The sequence below is a fragment of the Bos mutus genome, chromosome 25 (assembly GCF_027580195.1).
Source record: "Bos mutus isolate GX-2022 chromosome 25, NWIPB_WYAK_1.1, whole genome shotgun sequence".
Classification (NCBI taxonomy): Eukaryota; Metazoa; Chordata; class Mammalia; order Artiodactyla; family Bovidae; genus Bos; species Bos mutus.
Window position 1 is genome coordinate 24,708,984 of NC_091641.1, and position 21,096 is coordinate 24,730,079.

Below are 21,096 nucleotides of genomic sequence, written 5' to 3' on the forward strand. Positions count from 1 at the left end.
GTGAGTCTGTTTATTGCTGTGATCTGGAATCCAGTAACTCGGAAGTATGCCAGGTATACTTAACTTGTTCAAGGTGTGTAAAGAGTAATATGGGGCAGCAAGACCAAGGGAACATTGCAGGCCAACAAAGGAAGGTGAGCTAAACGCCATTTGGGGATTTTAAGGAAGGTCAGAAGTAGACAGGGCTTCCCTCATAACTCAGTTGGTAAAGAATCTGACTGCAATGCAGGAGATCCGGGTTCGATTCGTGGGTCGGGAAAATCCCCTAGAGAAGGAAATGGCAATCCACTCCAGTATTCTTGCCTGGAAAATCTCATGGACAGAGGAGCCTGGTGGGCTACAGCCCATGGGGTTGCAAGAGTAGAAACGACTTAGCAATTAAACCACCACCACCACAGAAGTAGAGAAGGATTAAAACCAAATCTGTCTAGACCATGGTTGCTCAACACGTGGGCCACAGATTACCTACATCAGAATTACCTGGGGTGCTCCTTAAAAGTGCAAACCTCCTACACCCCATTAGGAGCCCTGTGGGCCGGGCCTGGGGAACTTTGTTTCAAAGAAGCTTCCTGTCTCCATCTCAGTGCTTCTTTCCTGCTCACTAAAGGAGGTTTCATTCTTTCTGGAGTTTTTTCTCTACTCTTCTCCAGTAGCATATTGGGCACCTATGGACCTGGGGAGTTCATTTTTCAGTGTCATTATCTTTTTGCCTTTTCATACTGTTTATGAGGTTCTCAAGGCAAGAATACTGAAGTGGTTTGCCATGCCCTTCTCCAGTGGACCACATTTTGCCAGAACTCTCACCATGACCCATCTGTCTTGGGTGGCCCTACACGGCATGGCTCATAGTTTCATTGAGTTAGACAAGGCTGTGGTCCATGTGATCAGTTTGATTAGTTTTCTGTGATTGTGGGTTTCATTCTGTCTTCCCTCTGAGGGATAAGGATATGAGGCTTATGGAAGCTTCCTGATGGGAGAGACTGACTGTGGGGGAAACTGGGTTTTGTACTTATGGGCGGGGCCATGCTAAGTAAATCTTTAATCCAATTTTCTGTTGCTGGGCAGGGCTGTGTTCCCTCCCCGTTGTTTGATCTGAGACCAAACTATGGTGGAGTTAATGAATAATGGCAACCTCCTTCCTTGCTGTAAAGAACAATACTACATAGAACCCTGGTATACTAGGTCCATGAATCAAGGTAAATTGGAAATGGTCAAACAGAAGATGGTAAGAGTGAACAGTGAACACTGACATTTTAGGAATCAGTGAACTAAAATGGACTGAAATGGGCGAATTTAACTCAGATGACCATTATATCTATTATTGTGGGCAAGAATCCCTTAGAAGAAATGGAGTAGCCTTCATAGTCAACAAAAGAGTTCAAAATGCAATTCTTGGGTGCAATCTCAAAAACGACAGAATAATCTCTGTTCGTTTCCAAGGCAAGCCTTCAATATCACAGTAATCGAAGTCTACACCCCAATCAGTAATGCTGAAAAAGCTGAAGTTGAACAGTTCTATGAAGACTTACAAGACCTTTCAAAACTGATACCCAAAAAAGATGTCCTTTTCATTATAGGAGATTGGAATGCAAAAGTAGGAAGTCAAGAGATACCTGGAGTAACAGGCAAGTTTGGCCTTGGAGTACAAAATGAAGTAGGGCAAAGGCTAAGAGTTTTGCCAACAGAACGCATGGTTCATAGCAAACACCCTCTTCCAACAACACAAGAGAAGACTCTACACATGGCCATCACCAGTTGGTCAATACTGAAATCAGACTGATTCTATTATTTGCAGCCAAAGATGGAGAAGCTGTATACAGTCAGCAAAAACAAGACCGGGAGCTGACTGTGGCTCCAATCAAGAACTCCTTATTGCCAAATTCAGACTTAAATTGAAGAAAGTAGGGAAAACCACTAGACCATTCAGGTATGACCTAAATCAAATCCCTTACGATTATACAGTGGACATGACAAATAGATTCAAGGGATTAGATCTGATAGACAGTGTGCCTGGAGAACTATGGAGGGAGGTATGTGACGCTGTATAGGAGGCAGGGATCAAGACCATCCCTAAGAAAAAGAAATGCAAAAAGGCAAAATGGTTGTGTGACCAGGACTTACAAATAGCTGAGAAAAGAAGAGAAGCAAAAGGCAAAGGAGAAAAGGAAAGATACACCCATTTGAAAGCAGAGTTCCAAAGAATAGCAAGGAGAGATAAGAAAGCCTTCCTCAGCAATCAGTGCAAAGAAATAGAGGAAAATAATAGAATGGGAAAGACTAGAGATCTCTTCAAGAAAATTAGAGATACCAAGGGAACATTTCATGCAAAGATGGGCACAATAAAGGACAGAAATGGTATGGATCTAACAGAAGCAGAAGATATTAAGAAGAGGTGGCAAGAATACACAGAAGATCTAGACAAAAAATATCTTCACAACCCAGATAATCATGATGGTTTGATCACTCACCTAGAGTCAGCCATCCTGGAATGTGAAGTCAAGTGGGCCTAAGGAAGGATCACTACAAACAAAGTTAGTGGAGGTGATGGAATTCCAGTTGAGCTATTCCAAATCCTAAAAGATGATGCTGTGAAAGTGCTGCACTCAATAGGCCAGCAAATGTGGAAAATTCAGCAGCAGCCACAGGACTGGAAAAATCTCAGTTTTCATTCCAATCCCAAAGAAAGGCAATGTCAAAGAATGTTCAAACTACCACACAGTTGCACTCATCTCACATGCTAGCAAAGTAATACTCAAAATTCTCCAAGCTGGGCTTAAAGAGTGCGTTTACTGTGAACTTCCAGATGTTCAAGCTGGTTTTAGAAAAGGCAGAGGAACTAGAGATCAAATTGCCAACAACCGCTGGGTCATCGAAAAAGCAAGAGAGTTCCAGAAAAACATCTACTTCTGCTTTATCCAACTACACCAAAGCCTTTGACTGCGTGGATCACAACAAACTGTAGGAACTTCTTAAAGAGATGGGAATACCAGATCACCTTACCTGCCTCCTGAGAAATGTATATGCAGATCAAGAACCAATAGTTAGAACTGGACATGGAAAAACAGGCTGGTTCCAAATTGGAAAAGGAGTACATCAAGGCTGTATATTTTCACCCTGCTTATTTAACTTATATGCAGAGTACACCATGCAAAATGCCAGTTGGATGAAGCACAAGCTGGAATCAAGATTGCTGAGAGAAATATCAATAACCTCAAACACACAGATGACACCACCCTTAGGGCAGAAAGAGAAGAACAACTAAAGAGCCTCTTGATGAAAGTGAAAGGAGTAGAGTGAAAAAGTTGGCTTAAAACTCAACATTCAGAAAACTAAGATCCTGGCATCTGGTCCCATCACTTCATGGCAAATAGATGGGGAAACAGTGGAAACAGATTTTATTTTCTTGGACTGCAAAAATCACTGCAGATAGTGACTGCAGCCATGAAATTAAAAGATGCTTGCTCTTTGGAAAAGCTATGACCAACCTAGACAGCATATTAAAAAGCAGAGACAATACTTTGCCAGCAAAGGTCCATCTAGTCAGAGCTGTGGTTTTTCCAGTAATCATGTATGGATGTGAGAGTTGGACTATAAAGAAAGCTAAGCACTGAAGAACTGATGCTTTTGAACTGTGGTGTTGGAGAAGACTCTTGAAAGTCCCTTGGACTACAGGAGATCAAACCTGTCAATCCTAAAGGAAATGTTCATTGGAAAGACTGATGCTGAAGCTGAAGCTCCAACACTTTGGCCACCTGATGAGAAGAACTGACTCCCTGGAAAAGACCCTGATGCTGGAATGATTGAAGGCAGGAGAAGAAGGGGACGACAGAGGATGAGGTGGTTGGATGGCATCACCGACCGAAGCATCATGAAAATGTGCTTCAGCAAACTCCAGAAGTTGGTGATGGACAGGGAAGCCTGGCGTGCTGCAGTCCACGGGTCGCCAAGAGTCGGACACGACTGAGCGACTGAACCGAAAGGAGTTTTCAGCATCACTGGTTCAGGCCAAGGTCCCGTTTATTCCCCCTTCTTTCTCTTGCCTTCGACCTGACTATGGATTTAGGCTGGAGGCTGCGCTGCGTAACCTCGGGCAAGCCTCTCAAGAGTCTCAGTTTCCCGGCACATAACACGGGGAGCCCGGCGGGCCCGCGGCGAGGCTGCCTGGAGGCCTCGCACGTCAGCCGCCTGGCGCACAGTAGGCGCCCAGCAAGCGCGAGCCCTGCCGGGCGGCCCGAGTCCCGTCCCTCTCGGCCGGCCCGGGCTGCCTACCCTCGCAGATCTGCTCCCACAGGTTCTTGCTGGGTAGGTCCGAAACCTGCACCGGCGAGGCGGGCAGATCGAGGGGCTCGGGAGACACTACGGGCACTGGCGTCCTGGCAGTGATGGACGACTCGTTGGAGACTGTCCCTTCCAAGCGCTGGGCGGTTCGGCCCACAGGTCCGGGCGCCGCCATGGCCGCCGTTTCCACGGCAACCGCGCGCCCAAAAAGGCCGCGACCCGGAAGAAACCGTCTCTTGCGGGGACGGGCCAGCGAGTCGAGATTGACTTCCGGGTCACGGCGGCGCGGGCTTTCACGTGGAGGCGGGGAACATTGGCCTTTGGGTGAGTTCGGATAGCGCGTCGTGGGCGGGACGGAACCAGGAGTGCAGACTGGGTCTGGGGATTTGCGCGGCGATCCGAGGGACCGGACAAGGATGACTTACACCCTCAGATCCACGTTCCTCTCGTCGCCGGTCTGAGGCGCCATCTTCAGGAAGTTCTCCCGCCTTGGAGCGGACCTGGGACCCGGCGTAATCCCTCCCTCTGTGCGGAAACCTTGGTGCGGTCGGGTGTTTGAGGGTACAGTCTCCCCTCGCGGCTCCCTTGCTTCCTGTTAGTGAGCCTGCGGTGGGAGTTGGGTTTTGGAGCACGGGCTCCGAAGTTCTGCGGGCTAGGTTCGAATCCTTGTTTTATCCCTTGCTGGCTTTGGGACGCAGGGCAAGTGAATTAAAGTCTCCAAGTCTCGGTTTGCACGTCTCTGAGATGGGTTATTTACACCGATCCTCATGGGGCTTCTTCGAGAATTTAAAAGCGCTTTTGGAGAAAGCATTTTGCGTTCGCAGGAGACGCTGTAAGGTTTATTTCCTCTTCCCTTCTTGAAGGAATGAATACACTTCGGATGTCGGGTTTGAAGGGAAGGCTCTTCTTCACTGCCGAAGAGGACAGTGCTGCAGTGTTTTAAACGGAGATAGGAAGAGAAAGGGATTAATTTGGCGACCAACTCCCTTTGACTTCTTCATTGTTACGGCTCTCTAGACCACTCCTCCACTTGAGGCGCCCTTGACTCCACCCTCTCCGGTTTGGCACCTTCTCCCTCTCCTTTGCAGGCCCCTCTTCCTCTGCCCACCCATTTAAACGTTAGTATTCTCTGAGGTTATGTCTCAGGCTCGTTCTGTTCAAAGCTTATATACCATCCATATATTTCTGAATGTATTTCACCCATATCAGCCCAGTCACCTCTGAGCCTCAGACTCATACAGCCAGCTGTCCACCAACATCTCCCCATGGATGTCTCAAGGTGTCTGGCGTCACAGAGAGTCAGACGTGACTGAGTGACTGAACTATTCCAACCAGCCTGTTGCCTTCAGTCACCTCTCCGCAGTCACCTTACACTTCAGTTTTTTTGTCTTAGGTCTTAGCATTTCCATCCTGTGCTTGCCCAAGCTGGAAACCTCTTCAGAAAGTTTGCTGGCAACTAGTAGGCCAGATTTAATGACCTCTCTTACTCTGACCTTACCACTGTGCTTGCTTTTATCACATGTATCACTGTTAACACAACTCTTTTCCATCCACACTTACTTGCTTCTTGATGGCAGGGTCATCTTTTGTTCATCCGTGTGTCTCTAGCATCCCTTCCTTCATTCAGTGAGCATCTACTGAGCACCCACCCTGCTAGGTACAAAGCTGGGCCCTGGGAATACAGCAGAAAGCCAGCCAGCCAGCCAGGAGGAAGCGTGTGGTTGATCCCTCAGATCTCCAGGTGCTATAGGAGCCAATTATGAGTAAACTTGAGCTACAGAACAGGGCTGGCCTGGCTCTTTGAAACAGTTTAGAGTGAGGCATGCCCAGCCTCTGGGCTCTGAGGCTGAGGAAAACTGAAGCAGCTCCTGGCCTTTCCTGCCCACTGTCCAAAGCTCCTGTGAGGAGCCATTTGTTTCTGGATTCCCTGAGTGTCTCCATGTCATCTAGTCCAGGAAGCAGGACCTGGGCTGGTGACTGGAGTGAGAGACTAGTCCAACTGGAAGCTGAAATGTATTTGAGGGCCCACCCAGCGCCCTCTCATAGGTGCCTCCATGACAGCCTCCCTCCAAAAAAAAAAAGCTGAGCATTCAAGGTCATTAAATGTTGCCAATTTGTTTGAAAAATTAAAAACATTGAAACAGGCTTGTAGACTGGATATGGCTCCCACCACCACCTGTGAGCCTTTGATCTCATCTGGTTCATTGCCTCTTATGGATGGGGAAACTGAGGCCCAGAGAAGCCACTGCTGGGTGGCAAGACTACATGAATCACCATTTGAACACAGCCATTCTGAGCCCCAACTGGGGCTCCTCACCATACCTCACTTTTGCTCTCATTCTTAGGAAGGTAATTAGAAGAGAGTTACCCTAGGTGTAGGCTGGGGCAGTTAATTTCCAGATGCAAAGCAACAGAGCTCTTCAGATGAAGCAAGGGTTAGTGATATCACAGTTACTACCTCTGGTGAGAATCAGCAAGAAGAGTTAACCTAAGATTCCTGTCCCCTTCATCCAGTAAAAGGTAAGACACCAGGGGCAATGCCTGGCCTGTGGCTTGAGTGCAGGTGTTTCAGTGGCTGGCACAGGGTCCGTTTCTGTGGAATGAATGATTAGGCTTAAGAGGCTTGAGGAAGGGGGTTAGGAAAGCAATCAACAATCTGCCAAGCACTTTCCATGGATTATTGTTTATTCTTTCCAACAGCTCTCTGAGAAAGGACAGGTTATCTCCTTTTCAGATGGGGAAGTTAAGGCCTGGGGAGGATAGGTGATTGACTTAAGATGAGGGAGCAACATGGATTTATTTGAACCTGAGGCTGTCAGGATTTAAACTCCTGGGGGTTTCCTAGTAGTAAAGAACCTGCCTGCCAACGCAGGAGACCTAAGAGACTCAGGTTCGATCCCTGGGTTGGGAAGATCCCCTGGAGAAGTCATGGCAACCCACCCCAGTATTCTTGCCTGGAGAATCCCATGGACAGAGGAGCCTGGTGGGCTACAGTCCATTGGGTCACAGAGTCGGACACAACTGAAGCCACTTGGCATGCACTGCTTCTTCCATCGTATTTCCCTTTGCTCCCCAGGAGTCGTGCCCATTTTCCTAGCCCCTAACCTTTCAGACCATCCACTCCAAGAAGCGTGACTCACGGTCATACCTAGTGGAGTTGTACTCAAGGCCACTTCACGTGGGATAATTAGGACCATTTTTTTTTTTTTTCAGGAATGATCACTAAGGCTCACAAAGGAGAGGTGGGCCTTGGGCTCCCAGAGAAGAAGAAGAAGAAAAAGAAAGTGGTTAAAGAACCAAAGACTCAATACTCAGTTTTAAACAGTGACAATTATTTCGCAGAGGTTTGTCCAAGAGCCACACCACCCTTGAAGGGTGTGATCCAAGAACAGGCACCCAGAATGCCTCTCGTGAAGAAAAAGAAGAAAAAGAAGGGTCACAGCACCATCTGTGAGGAGCACCTTGAACCTGAGATCACATTACGCGCTGGACGGACTGAGCGGTCACGCAGCCCCAGGACGCAGGCACTTGGTCTGTCTAAGTCCCTCAGTGCAGAGAAGAGGAAGTCCATGTCCCCTGGCTCAAGGGTGAAGACCTCTCCAGACCCCAGACAGGACGAGGAAGTGACCCGAGTTGGCAAGAAGCTCAAAAAACACAAGAAGGAGAAAAAGGCCAAGGAAGCTACAGCTTTCTCAGGCAGGGATCCTTGGTTCTGCGAGGCTGGGAATACAGTGTGTACTCACTCAGTTGGGAAGGATGGCGTCCGGGAGCAGGCAGCCTTGGGACAGAAACAGAAGCAAGGGAGTCCCAGGGAACACAGCGTGAAGATGAAGAAGAAGAAGAAGAAAATCCACTGGGAGGGAGATCCCCCACTGGGGCACCCTGAGTGCTCCTGGTCCCTGGAGAGCAGCCCTACGAAAGGAAGTAAAAAGAAGCCAGTCAGAGTTGAAGCTCCAGAATACATCCCCATAGGAGATGGCTCCAGGGCCTCTGTGAAGAAGAAAGTGAAGTCCAAGAAAAGGGTGGAGCAGGCAGACACTGAGGAGCCAGCTCTGAATAGGAAGAAGAAGAAGAAGAAGAGGCAGCAGAGTGAAGTAGCAGAGGAGCCTTGGGAACAGGTAGGCTTTCCTTCAGAAGCCAACTGCTTGGGGAGAATAAGCATGGAAGTTCGGAGTGTGTTCGTGTGTGTAATCAGTCAGGAAAAGGGGATTTATTGACACAGATAACTAGAAAGTTTGATAGCTGTCTAGCTTCAGGTATGGCTGGATCTGGGCACTAGTGTAATATCCTCAGTAGTACAGGTATATATCCCTTGCTATTGAAACTTCACCCAAGTTTTCACTATTCTGCACTCAGGGTCTGGATTAATAGGATTAAGTTTTTGAATTATTAATAGGATTTAATTAATATTAATTATTAAAATTTTATTAATAGGAAAAAGTTTTTCAGATCAATTCCTCTTTCTAAACTCTTACTACTTGCTATCTAAAGCTCAGGACCCAAATAGTTCCTGAGATAATACGATGTCCAGAGCTATCTGAGCTCAAGATCCACAGTTTAGGGATCAAATTAAATTTGGATCCCAGAAGATGCCTATGTGGCTTTTCCTCGCTCTGGCCTTTGTATCTTTATATGCTGGTTTTAGTCTCAGGCTCCTCCCCACCCCAACCCCGAGGTGAGACGGTCCCAGCACCTCCAGGCTTTCATCATAGTAGTTAAGCCACCGGCACAGGGAGAAGGGCAGCCCCTCCAAAACGGTTACAGGAAGCGTCCTGGCACTGCTCTCCCAGCTCTCCATTGGGTCGCACAAACCAGAAGCCCTGGTCTGAAGCCCGTGGGCAGAGGCTGACAGCGTCCGTCCCACTGGCACCCCGCTGTCCAAAGCTGGGGGGAGGTGGTGGTCCTGTTACCGGGAGAAAGGGGAGGGATGGCCACCTGGTGGAGACGGCAGAGATGTGCTGTCCATCCAGACCAGCTTCCGGGATGGGGGCGGGGAGGGAGGGGGTGGGCTGAGCACAGGGGCCCAGGGGTGATGTGAGCGAACAGAGCCCTCCAGGGCTCAGCACATGGGACTTGGGGGGCCAGGCAGAGCACACCCGAAGCACGGAAGTGGCAGTTGTCACTGCTGAAGACCTCGTGGAAAGTGGCCACCCCAAATCTCACTGTCACAGGGTCTGCAAGGGGCTGAGGTCACTGAGAGAGCGTGGCCCATGCAGGCCCGGCAAGGACACCGTGTGCGAGCTGAGACCTGTGAGGGGCCGGCTGAGCCCGGGGAGCAGCAGGTGCGGAGACCTGGGAGGAGCAAAGGGGCAGGGGTGGCAGGGGCTGGGACTGCTGGGGCCTGGCTGACTGCAGCAGCTGCAGGGGTCTGGATTTTCATGTAAATAAGATGGGAGCCCCGGGAGGGTTTGGGAGGATGGGGTGGTGTGGTCCAGGTGTGGTGGTTTTACTACGTTTTAATTGAGATAGAGCTGACATAGGGCATTCTGTAAGTTCAGGATGTCCCTGAGCTGCTGTGTGGAATGGACCGGTGTTGGGGGTGGGGAAGCAGCGGCAGAGCCTGTCCTAGTGGTTCAGGCAGGAGAGAAGGTCCTGACTGGAGCTCGGAGTTGGGGGGCGTGGGGCATGGTATTGAAGAGGGGACTGGGGGGATTCAGGTTCGCTGCAGGGCCGCCATCCCCTGCCTCTGCCCGCCCCTCCCCCACCATCAGTGGGGCCCTGGCCTTGCTCCTGGCTGGTTTGGCATCACCTGGGAAGTGAGGTGTCGTCTGGCAGGGAAGGTCGCACTCTCGCCTTGAGTCAGGAGATCTGGGTTAGTGTGAGTCCTGTCCCTGAGCTGTGCGGTGACCTCGTGATAGCCCCTTCACTGCTCTGAGCCTTAGTTTCTTCATCTGGCAAATAGGTCAGTGCCACAGTTCTGAGGCCAGAATTGGGGAGCGTGGTGGAAGAGAAGGGCTTTGCAGGTAGCTGAGTGGTCAAGAATCCACCTGCCAATGCAGGAGATGTGGGTTTGATCCCTGGGTTGGGAAGATCCCCTGGAGTTGGAAATGGCAACCCACTGTAATCTTCTTGTCTGGAAAATTGCATGGACAGGGGAGCCTGGTGGGCTACAGCCCATAGGGTCGCAAAGAGTCCGCTACGACTTAGCACTGGTGGAAGAGAGGGGAAAGCAGGTGTTCTGGCGGGGGTGGGGGGCTGGGAGAGGGGTGGTGCTGCTGTCTTCCATCTTTTCTGGACTCGCACAGTCTCACCTGCTGGGCTGCCCCAGTGGAGGCCATGGTCCACTTGAGCCTTACTTCCTCCGCCTTCTCTGCAGGAGCCCGACACGGACTTGGAGGTGGTGTTGGAAAAGAAGGGCAACATGGACGAGGCGCACATAGATCAGGTATGGGCGGTCCCTGTCATCCCCCACCTCCCCCAGACCCCCAGAAACAGGCTTGCCTCCTAACTGGCCACAGGAGCCTGGTCCCAGAGGCGCTGGGGATTCCACGGGCCCCCAGGCCGGCCTCTGCCCCATCTGCAGGGGCAGGGAGCCTGTGGCTACCCTTAATGCTGGGAGAGCCCTTGACTGCCACGGCCTTGGCTGAGGAGCATCTGGTCCTGCAGCATCCCAGGCTGAGGTTGTCCTACTCCTAACTGCCGCAGGGGGAGGAGGGGACGTGTCCCCAGAACCCACAGGCTGGGCAGGGGAGACAGTCTCTGCCTGGCCCATGTGCCACCTCCTAGGCTCCTTGCAGCAGCGTTTTTTTTTTTTTCAACTTTATTTAAATATAATTGACATACAATAATTACACATATTTAAGGTGTACAGTTTGATGAGTTTTAACATATGTATGCATCTAGGAAACCAGTAAGCAATTAAAATAACGAACATACCCACCGTTTCCAGAAGTTTCCTCGTGCCCCTTGGTAATCCATCCCACCCTTCCCCATCCCCGGGTAACTGCTTCTACTCTGTCACTGTGAATTAGTTTATGTTTTCTAGAATTTGTATATAATTGGGATTATACAGCAGTGTTCTTTTTTAAACAGGCTTCTTTCACTTAATCATTTTGAGATTTATCTATATTGTTGCATGTATCAATAATTTATTCGTTGTTATTGGCTGTCCAGTATTCCTAGTTCTATTTGTTTTGATGTTAAAAACATTTTCAGTTCTCAACTGAATTGCCTAGATTGCCTTTGGCAAAAATCATTTGACTCTGTGTGTGTCTGATGTGTGGTGTGACTCTATTTCTAGGCTCTCCATTGAGATTCACTGCTCTGTATGTCTGTCTTTACACCACTACCTCGTTGTCCAGATTACTGTAACTGTATAATAAGTCTTCAAGCACGTAGTGTAAGTCTCTAGCGTCATTCTTTTTTAAGTTACTTTGGCTATTTCATGGCCTTTGTGATTCTATATAAATTTTAAAATTAACTTGTTGAGTGCTACCAGAAAATACCGCTGGGTTTTTTATTAGGATTGCCTTGACTTTTTAGACTAATTTGGAGAGAATTAACATCTTAACAGTATGAAGCCCTGTGACCCATAAGCATGGCATCTTTGTCCATTTGTTTAGGTGTTCTTTAATTTCTCTCAGTAATGTTTTATGGTTTTCAGTGTACAGGTTCTACACATCTTTTGTCAAGTTTTCCTTAATTATTTTATATTGTTGGTGCCGTTGTAAATAGTATTTTAGTTCAGTTTTCCATTGTTGCATATATTGCTAGTCTGTAGAAATATAACTCTTGTACAGAAGCTTTAGGATGGGTGGTTTTATTGTGGACCAGCTTCTGCTTTTATCATGCCCAGATCCTATGTGGGAGCCGGACTTTTGGAATTGGATATTTTGTGATCCTGGACCCCAAGGCTTATCAGAACAGCATAGTAAATAACCACATAAATGTGGCCTTGGGCCATTGCTGGCGAGGTGACCTTGGCAGTCACCAGCCTCACGACCCCATGTAGGGAGCTGTGACGACCAGACGAGGCCGCACTGGGGAGGCGCTTAGCAAGGGCTTGCCCAAGATCTGTGCTTAGTAAGCGGGAGCCATTCACCTGCCTGTGTCCTCAGGCCGCGTCAGGGAGGGACTGCTGGACAGAAGCCGCAGGGTGTGAGGTGGGCACAGCCTGGGGGTGGCCCCGCTGCTCCAGGAGAGAGAAATGGAGGAGTGCTGGCAAGCCAGCCGTGTACGAGGAGGGAGGCCTGCCAGATGTTTCATGGAGAATTCCCAACCTGATGCCTTTGGGGCCCTTCTCCCTGGAGGAGGAGCAGAGAGGATCAGTAGGTTGCTGCTGCCAGAGCCCGCTCCAAGGCCTGGCACAGAGCACGGGCCTCCCAGAACCAGGAGCGCCCCAGCCTCCTGCAGGGCAGAGTCTCTGGGGGCGGGGAGGCCCAGCCTCCTGCAGGGCATAGTCATTGGCGGCGAGCGGGGAGGCTGAGCTGCAGGGGCTGGTGGGGCCTCACAGAGAAGACAGGTGGGCACTGACTCGTCTAGGCCCAGCCCCTGCCCGCCTCTTCTCCCAGGTGTCCCAGCCACTCACATGCCACTTGTCCATGCAAAGCTCACCAGCCACCTCTTTGCTTCCTATGAATCTGTGCCTGTTAAATACTTCACAGTTTCTAAGAAAACTGTTTTGGGTGACAGATGGCCTCAATGTAAGTGAAGCTTTCTGCCTCACCTCTATTTCTCCTGTAAAAAGTTCATTATGTTAAAAAAAAAAAAAGTGGGGAAGCAACCTGAAATCCTACGACCTAACAATAATCGCTGTTAACGCTTTGTTGTTCTGTTCTTCCAGGCTTTTCCTTTGTAACAGTATACCTGTGATCTCAGAGCAGCATGCAGTCATGCGCCGTATACTGTTCTTTTCACTTTTATCACTTAGCAGGTGAACTGCTTTCTGCTTCACTGAGTGCACATCCACTGAAGTTCCACATGGTTCCCCGCTGGCAGCTTGACTCCCCTGGAGGAATCTGCTATCACTTTCTCTTTCATCACTGCAGCTGCCACTCGACTTTGTTTTATGTAGTTTTGAACTACATAAACAGTCACCTCGTTTCAGCCTGTGGCAGATGAGAAGAGAGGAGGAAAGGCCACAAACTCGGGGCAGCTAAATTACAACTGAACCCTTGGGGGGAAGGGGCAGGCCCTCGAAGCTTCTGTATCCAACTGCAGCATCATTAGTGCGCTGACTGTGGCCTTGAGCTGCTCTGCTCACAGTGTGTGAGCTCCCTGCTGTGCCGGGGGCTGATAGTCTTACGTTCCGTACCACAGTTCATTGTGAGAGCGGGGGACTCTCACACCAACCAGTAAGTCCCTGACATACTCAGTGTCCTGCAGTTCAGCTCAGTCTGCCGCTGTCTGCCTGGAGATACTGTCAGATCCCTCAGCTGAAGGGCTCAGTCCCACCAGACTGCTCCCCACCCCCACCCCCCACATTCAGATGTCAGTCTTAAGCCAGGTTGTCAGCTGTGCCTCAGACCAACCAGCTACAGATCAGAGGTTCCAAAGACTTCCTCCTCGGGTTCAATTAATGTGCCAGAGCAACTCAGAACTCACAGAGGCACTTTACTCGATAGATCACTGGTTTATTCTAAAGGGATATAACTCAGGGGCAGCCGGAAGAATGAGATTCACAGGGCAGGGGGCTTGGAGCTGCCATACCTCCCACAGTCTGCAGCAGAACAAAGCTGCCTGAGATACCACCAGATCCCTCAGGTGAAGATCCCTTCAGTCTCCCCGACTCCCACCGCATCTCTGTCCTGGCTTTGAAGCTCAGAGGAAACTGTCTGTCTCATTGCTCTCTTCCCTTTCCTTTCCTTTGCTCAGGTGAGGCGAAAAGCCTTGCAAGAAGAGATTGATCGTGAGTCTGGTAAAACGGAAGCTTATGACACCAAGAAGTGGACAGTAAGTTCACCACTGGGCTCTTTGAGGGGTGCTCCAGCATCCCACCCACCTCCTTCTCACCTTGTGGAGTGGAGGGACAGGAGGCCGAGTCCATCTGGCCCAGGGGCAGCCCCATCCCGCCATCTGGCTCCCTCTCCACAGAGCTCGTCCTCAGCTCATTTCCTTCCTTCTGCAAGAGGCGCTTGCCTCCCTCCTGGAGAGCTGGCTGCTTGAGATAAGCTGCCTGGACCTTTGTCTCCTCCTCTGGATGGGCAGGATGTCCTGGGCACCAGTTTCTTGGGGCACATGATGGCGAGCCCTTCCCAGCAGTGGGCGGTGCCCTCAGAAGGCTGCTGACACAGATGGAGGGGGCAGAGGTGGGGGTGTGTGTGGCAGGCCTCTGGTCCAGTTGGAATAGGAAATTTCCAAACCAGGGCTGAGGAGATGGGACAGGAGAGTGTATAGCATGGGGCACGTGATCTGGCTGAAGCGGGGGATGGGAGGGTGTGGTGGGCACTGCTGGAGGGTATGTGTGTGGGGAAGCAGGGAGCTGGTGTAGAAGGCTCAGTGTGCAGGCCTGAGGCCTAGGAGGGGGCAGAGGGGAGGGAAAAGAACTTGTTAACAGACGTGGATCTGGGGGAAGAGGATCCAGATGACAGGAAGGCGTGTCTGCTTGTGCTGTTTGAAGCTTTCATAGCGTAACACAGAAAAGGACAGTTGATTTGAATCTAAAGACCCGAGATCCGTTCTGAGCTCAGCCACTTTCTGTAGCTATGAGACTTGAGCAAGTAACTTCCCTCCTGTGACCTTCAGTTTCCACACCTGTAAAATGGGACTGGTGCCCTGGCCCAGCGGAGTATGGAATGCGGCTTGTCGCATGTCGTTCCTCTAGGGCCTCCTTTCTCTCCATCCACTTGAGCTGGGCAGAGCTGATACGATTCCATGATTGAATGAGGAAGGTCAGAAGCAGGCCGGCGCCACCCCGAGCCGCAGCCCAGCGGCTCCACTGGTGGGCCTGACCACAGGGGCTGCTCGGGGGCTGGGGTCCTCCGCACATGCTTTAGTGGCACTGCCCCAGGGCCCAGGGCCACTTGCCTGCTGAGGCACACGGTGGGCATGTGAGACCGGGTCCCCTCCAGGAGCTGGCTCCCAGGACTGGTCAGCCTCTGGCAGCTCTCTCCTCAGACCGAGCGTGAGGTTGTCAGATGTGGCCTTATTCTAGAAATTGAAGGCCTGGGAAGCTGTCTTTGGTCCTGTATTGGGGCCACTGTGAAGCTGGGGGAACTTGTCACCAGTTCACTCAGGGCAGCTGTAGTGATGACTGGTTCCTATTATTCTCTCAAAGCTGACCTAGAATTAAGAGCTCCGCTAGCGTTTGGCTTACAAGCGGAAAGTTCCCGGGTGGCACGGAGGTCAGCAGTCCTGGTGGGGTGGGTGGTAGGAGGTGGGGTAGAACAGCCAATTCTTGAGGATTTAAAACCAACCAGGAATCCTGCTCTGGGTTGTTGGTATCAAGTCTGATCTGAGCCTCACTGAAGCCCTGTCGGGGATGGGGGGAGTGTTACACCCCCACTTTATAGATGAAGACATTAAGGTTCAGAGAGGTTAAGTAACTTGACCGTGGTAACACAGGTGGGGTTTGATCCTGAGTCTTCAAAGTCAGTCTTCATGGGGTTTCTTTGGGAAGAGAGTTTCTTTGGGAAGGGAGTCTTCTGTCGGGCCACGTCTCCAAGGTGCTGTTTTGCATTTTCTCGAACATGGGTGATTAGTGCATGGATGGTAGAGTGTTCTGGAGAGGAATTGGAACCCCAGGTTCCTGGGCTGACTCTGCCTCCGCCTCCTGTGACCCTTTACTTCTCCAGGCCTCCATGGCTTTCCTGCTAGAAAATGCAGTGCTTCTGCGAAGATAAATGCATTTCAGACTCCTGCTTGCGCTCTCCACTTCCACCTTAGGCTGACGGATGAGTAGCTAGCTGGTGAGGTGTGTCGAACTGACTGCCATGAACCGGGGAGAAGGAGTTAAGCAGACAGGCAGCTCAGTGTGAAAGGTGGCTTTGGTGAGGGCCAGACCCAAGACGCAGTTCCAGCAGGATTACTGAGTAGGCCTGAGTCCCCTCCAGCTGCAGACCTCCATTTCCTCATCAGTGGAGTGGGAACCTACAGCACTCCTCACAGGGCTCTGGTTGGAATTAAGAAGTAGTTCCAGTAAGCCTTTGATCATCTGGATCCTCCCTGGCTGGGGACTGGGGAAAGACCAGGCTTTGGAAGCCAGGAGAGTAACCACCTGTTTTCTCTTACCACAGGGAACCCAGTTTGGCCAATGGGATACTGCTGGTTTTGAAAATGAGGAACAGAAACTGAAATTTCTCAAACTCATGGGTGGCTTTAAAAATCTGCCCCCTTCCTTCAGTCGCCCCTCTCCCACGGTGGCCAGGCCCAACATGGCTCTCAGCAAGAAGGCGGCCGACACCCTGCAGCGGAACCTGCAGCAGGACTACGACCGGGCCCTGAGCTGGAAGTACAGCCGGGGGGCCGGCCTCGGCTTCTCCACCGCCCCGGCCAAAGTCTTTTATATTGACAGGAATGCATCCAAGTCAATCAAGTTTGAAGATTAAACTCTGCTGTCTCGTCCCCCAAGTCACCCAACATTGCTTTTATTGTTCTGTCAGGCAGATGGAAGCCATAGGACAGATGTCTCGAATCGAACTCCTGTCGAAGACTAAGGACAACTGTGTTGATGTGCTTGGACAGACTGGGGTGAGGGCAGCTCCCTTCAAGAGCAGGAGAACGTGTCGAGTGGCTACTGTTTTCCGTGTGACGCTTCCATTCCTGCTGAAGACAGTGTAACTAGCAGTAGCTCACACTTACCGAGTGCTTTCTGTGTGCCAGGCACTTACCTGTCTCCCCTGCATTCATGTATTTGATCGTCATGATTCTGAAACAGGTGCTATTATTATCCTCATCTTAGGAAATGGGGTTCTGGGATGAGGAAACTGGGGTTTAGGGATAGAGTAATAATACTGCCTCGGGTCACTCAACGAGGAAATGCCAAGTGCACTTTTGTGCCCCAAGGCCTGTGTCAACTATTCCCTACACTGAATGTCCCCTCTAGGGAATTTCACCCAAATACTCATTGGGATTAAAATGTCTTGATTGAAGAAACAGAGGCATATTACATGTCTACACCTCAAACAGGAAGTAGGATTAATGTAAACGGGCAAGAGCAAGCTTGTTTTCCCTCACCCTGGTTGGAGTAGTCACAGGCAGAGAGGATTCCCACCAGATGTGGCTGAGCTGCCTCTGCTGCTGCGAAACTGTTTCTAAACCCATCTTGCCTTCTGCAGTCTGTGTTCCTTCCATCCCCAGGGCTGTGCTGGGACTTAATCTTTCTGCTTTAACTGGGTTCTGAGCAAGGCATTTAAGAAAGCAGTTGGCTAATCTTCCACATGCACGAATGGCACATTCATTCCCAGGGACGTGATTAGTGGATTCTCTCCAACCACAAGGAAGAGAATCCTAAGTGACTTCCATGGAGGAGGTCGAATGTCAGGAGGCACAGACATGGGGGTGACAGGGCGCTGCCTCATCAGCCTGGGAACAGTGTTTCCAAAGCCTTGATGCAGCAGCCAGCCCCACAAACTCCCGGTACCGCCCTCCTGAGTGACATGTGACTACCTTCTCTCCATTCACATAACATTCTGCTTCCCAGAATATAAGTTCTGCATGGGCCTTTTTCATGCCACTTGGCTTGAACTGCCCCACCAGACATGCTATCTCAGGCAGGCCTGGACAGCCAGGAAATTCAGTCTCACATGGAAGGGAGTCCTGTGTAGGGAGTTGGTTCAGCTTTCCATGAAGGAAACAAATGTTTCCTCTTTGCTCCGCCATCCTACCTTGGCTTCATCAGCTTGGTGGAAAGATGGCTATAGCAATTCCATGCAGCAAACCAAGACACTGGACCATTCCAGAGGGAGAAGAGAAAGCTTATTGTGGTTCAAGGAAACTTCCAGAAGCCCTTTTGCCATAACTTGGTGCCCAGCATTGGGTGCCCAGCGTTGCCCACCCATTCTTGAGCCAGCCCCTGGCATGTGGAGGGAAATACTCAGGCCAGTCAGGAAGGAAGACAGGTTCAGATGCTGGCGAGGTGCGTGTGGGTGCACTACTGCCCCAGCGGCAGAGGGGAGGCCAGCAACCATTGGCCAGGTCTAGAGTCCTGATACCTGTGTTAGCCATGATTCTGGTGGGCCACCTCCCTCAGAACCTGAACTTGGCCCTCCACGGATTCAGTCTTGAAATACCTAACAGAAGAGGCCTACACGGTAAGGTTCTGCATTGAGTTAGCTCTTCAGGGCAGGTCCTCTTCCGACAGGGGTGGTCTTAATTCACCCTATAGGAACTTGGCCCAGTGTGAAAGGACCAACCACGTCTCTGATCCCTGTGTCTTGCTGAGAGCTCACATCACAGTTTGGGCCTGCTTGGCTGGCAGGAAGGACTGTGCTCACCCATCTACTGTGTGATTCTGGAGAGTGGATGAGCAGTTGTCCCCCACCTGTCCCCATCATGGTCCCTCTCGTTAGGGCTGTGATGGTCAGGCCGTTCCCCTCTTGCCGTTCAGGGTATAGTCTCTCTCTGATAGGATTTGACTTTCTAGCACAATGTGGCTGAAGAGTTCCACTTGGCTTGGGAAGGCTTATTAGTCTGTTCCTGAAGCAGGGTCTAAGCAGAGAAGGTTGGACAGCCAAGACGGCAGGATGCCAGGTGTCCTCAGATTGAACTTGGCCTTGTCTCGGCTGCTCTCGTAGGTGCAGACCATGCTGCCCTAGTGACGGCTCCAGCCCTGAGGTTAACTGGACCTCTGTCCTTTTGTAAACTGAACAGTCTTGAGTCACCCCTCTCCACTTTGCCCCGTGTCCTGGGTCCTCCTCAAGCTGTCTGCAAGTTTTTTTTTGGTGTGATTTCCCATGTTCTTTGTTGATTCTGTGTAACACAGCCTGCCTCCACTGGAACAAGGCAGTTTTTGGATTTTTACTCAGAATCTGGGAGAGGTGGGTGGGGGTGTCTGGTATGTAAGCACAGCCAAGGTCTTAGTTGAATATATAACCACCCTGCTCTCAAAAGCGTTGGCCTTTTCTCCCTTGGGGATTTCTCACAGACTGACCCTCCTCCTATGTATGGCAAGGGCCTTCCCTCCTTACAATTGCCTTTATCCAGCTGTTCCCCAAACCTCAGGATTCTTAACCACTTTATTCCTTGAGGTGATTTCCTGCTGTTTCCCACTAAGTTCCTCCCTGAGGCCACCCTTCTGCAACTAGATTGGCCCATCAAAAGTATTTGCCAGATTAGAGTTCTTCCCTTAAAAATTGTATGTTTAGCTCTACAAACAGAACTGTTCAGGTTCTATGCACTCCCCCAACCCCACGCCCACCCCAGTCCTCATTGGAACCTGTTAATATGTTGTGATAAAAAACCAACAGGAGTTTAAGGTAGCAGATGGAATTAAGGTTGCTAATTAGTATGATTTGACTGGGCCTACCCAGATAATCCAGCATTAAAAGTATCAATAGAAGACAGAGAAGAGTCAAGAGATTTGTAAGAAACACTCAACAAGCTGTCACTAGTTTGAAGACGAAGGGATCCCATGCCAAGACGTGTAGGGGGCCTCTAGAAGCTGGGAAAGGCAGGAAAACCGATTTTCCCCTAGAGACTCCAGAAGAACGCAGCCCAGCCAACACCTTCATTTTGAAGGAAAGGCCACTGGACTTCAGACCAGTAGAGCTGTAAGGTGATAAAACTGTGACATTTTAAACCCCTAAGTATGGCAGTTTAAAGCAGCAATAACAAAATTAATACAGGTCTCATGCAGAAGTTTTCATTTTTACCTTATTTCCTAAAAATTTTCTTTCTTCTGGTTCCATCATTCTTCACGATCATAGACCTCACGCCATGTAGGCCGCAGTCTTCAGAGACTGGCTAATTTAGTTAACAGGCTGGGGGACCCACATGAGAACACTGAAAATCTCAGCTTTCACCTGGGCCAGGGTGAACTGAATCAGAAGCTGCTTTGGTGTAACGTATCCCTGACCTAATGTGAAAGTCCAAGTCCAGGTTAATGGAAGAGCGGTAGGAAGTCACTGCCTCAGGCTTGGGCACTGATGCCATCTGACGTAGACAGACTCAGAAGAAATGGCTTACAAGTGCGTAATCTGAATTTGCCAATGATTTTTTAAAATTTATTTTAATTAGAGGCTAATTACTTTACAATATTGTATTGCTTTTGCCATACATCAACATGAATCCGCCACGGGTGTACACGTTTCCCATCCTGAACCCCCCTCCCACCTCCCTCCCCATCCCATCCCTCTGGGTCATCCCAGTGCACCAGCCCCAAGCCTCCTGTATCCTGCATCAAACCTGGCCTGGCGATTTGTTTCTTATATGATATTATACATGTTTCAATGCCATTCTCCCAAGTCATCCCCCACCTGCCTCTCCCACAGAGTCCAAAAGACTGTTCTATACATCTGTGTCTCTTTTGCTGTCTTGCATACAGGGTTATTGTTACCATCTTTCTAAATTCCATATATATGCATTAATATACTGTATTGGTGCTTTTCTTTCTGGCTTACTTCATTCTGTATAATCAGCTCCAGTTTCATCCACCTCATTAGAACTGATTCAAATGTCTTTTTAATGGCTGAGTAATACTCCATTGTGTGTATGTACCACAGCTTTCTTAACCATTCATCTGCCAATTGATTTTTCATTTGAACAGTACCATATAGTAAAAGTGGTATAGGAAATGGTTTTAATGGAATAATCTTGTGTAACAAAGGCCACTTTGGAATATTTGAGCAACGCCACCATGCTTTCTCAATGTGTTTTGTTCAGTACACACTGTTCTTCAATGGAGGCCATTTTCTTGGATTGGGGGTGGGGTGGGGTTCACTG

The 21,096-nt window shown here is 49.9% G+C and overlaps 1 protein-coding gene across 9 annotated transcripts; it reads left to right on the top strand.

Moving 5' to 3' along the window:
* The first annotated feature begins 4,017 nt into the window (after positions 1 to 4,017).
* Positions 4,018 to 20,819, top strand: KNOP1 (lysine rich nucleolar protein 1). 9 transcript variants are annotated; one of them, XM_070363054.1, is made up of 6 exons: positions 4,022 to 4,602; positions 7,492 to 8,396; positions 9,450 to 9,560; positions 10,595 to 10,663; positions 14,092 to 14,169; positions 16,452 to 20,819. In XM_070363054.1, exons 1-6 carry the CDS (start codon positions 4,383 to 4,385, stop codon positions 16,761 to 16,763), a joined length of 1,695 nt encoding a protein of 564 aa, XP_070219155.1. In that variant the 5' UTR covers positions 4,022 to 4,382; the 3' UTR covers positions 16,764 to 20,819. The 9 variants fall into 9 exon arrangements, with proteins under 9 accessions (XP_005906703.2, XP_070219155.1, XP_070219157.1 ...); XM_070363056.1 differs by lacking the exon at positions 4,022 to 4,602 and adding an exon at positions 4,619 to 4,839; XM_070363055.1 differs by lacking the exon at positions 4,022 to 4,602 and adding an exon at positions 4,619 to 4,819.
* Positions 20,820 to 21,096: the final 277 nt, after the last annotated feature.

Coding starts and splice junctions, on each gene's coding strand:
- KNOP1 (XM_070363054.1), top strand. CDS start 4,383: ATGGACGACTCGTTGGAGACTGTCCCTTCCAAGCGCTGGGCGGTTCGG. Junction 4,603..7,491: donor CGGGGAACATTGGCCTTTGG/GTGAGTTCGGAT, acceptor TTTTTTTTTCAG/GAATGATCACTAAGGCTCAC. Junction 9,561..10,594: donor CTGAGCCCGGGGAGCAGCAG/GTGCGGAGACCT, acceptor CCTTCTCTGCAG/GAGCCCGACACGGACTTGGA.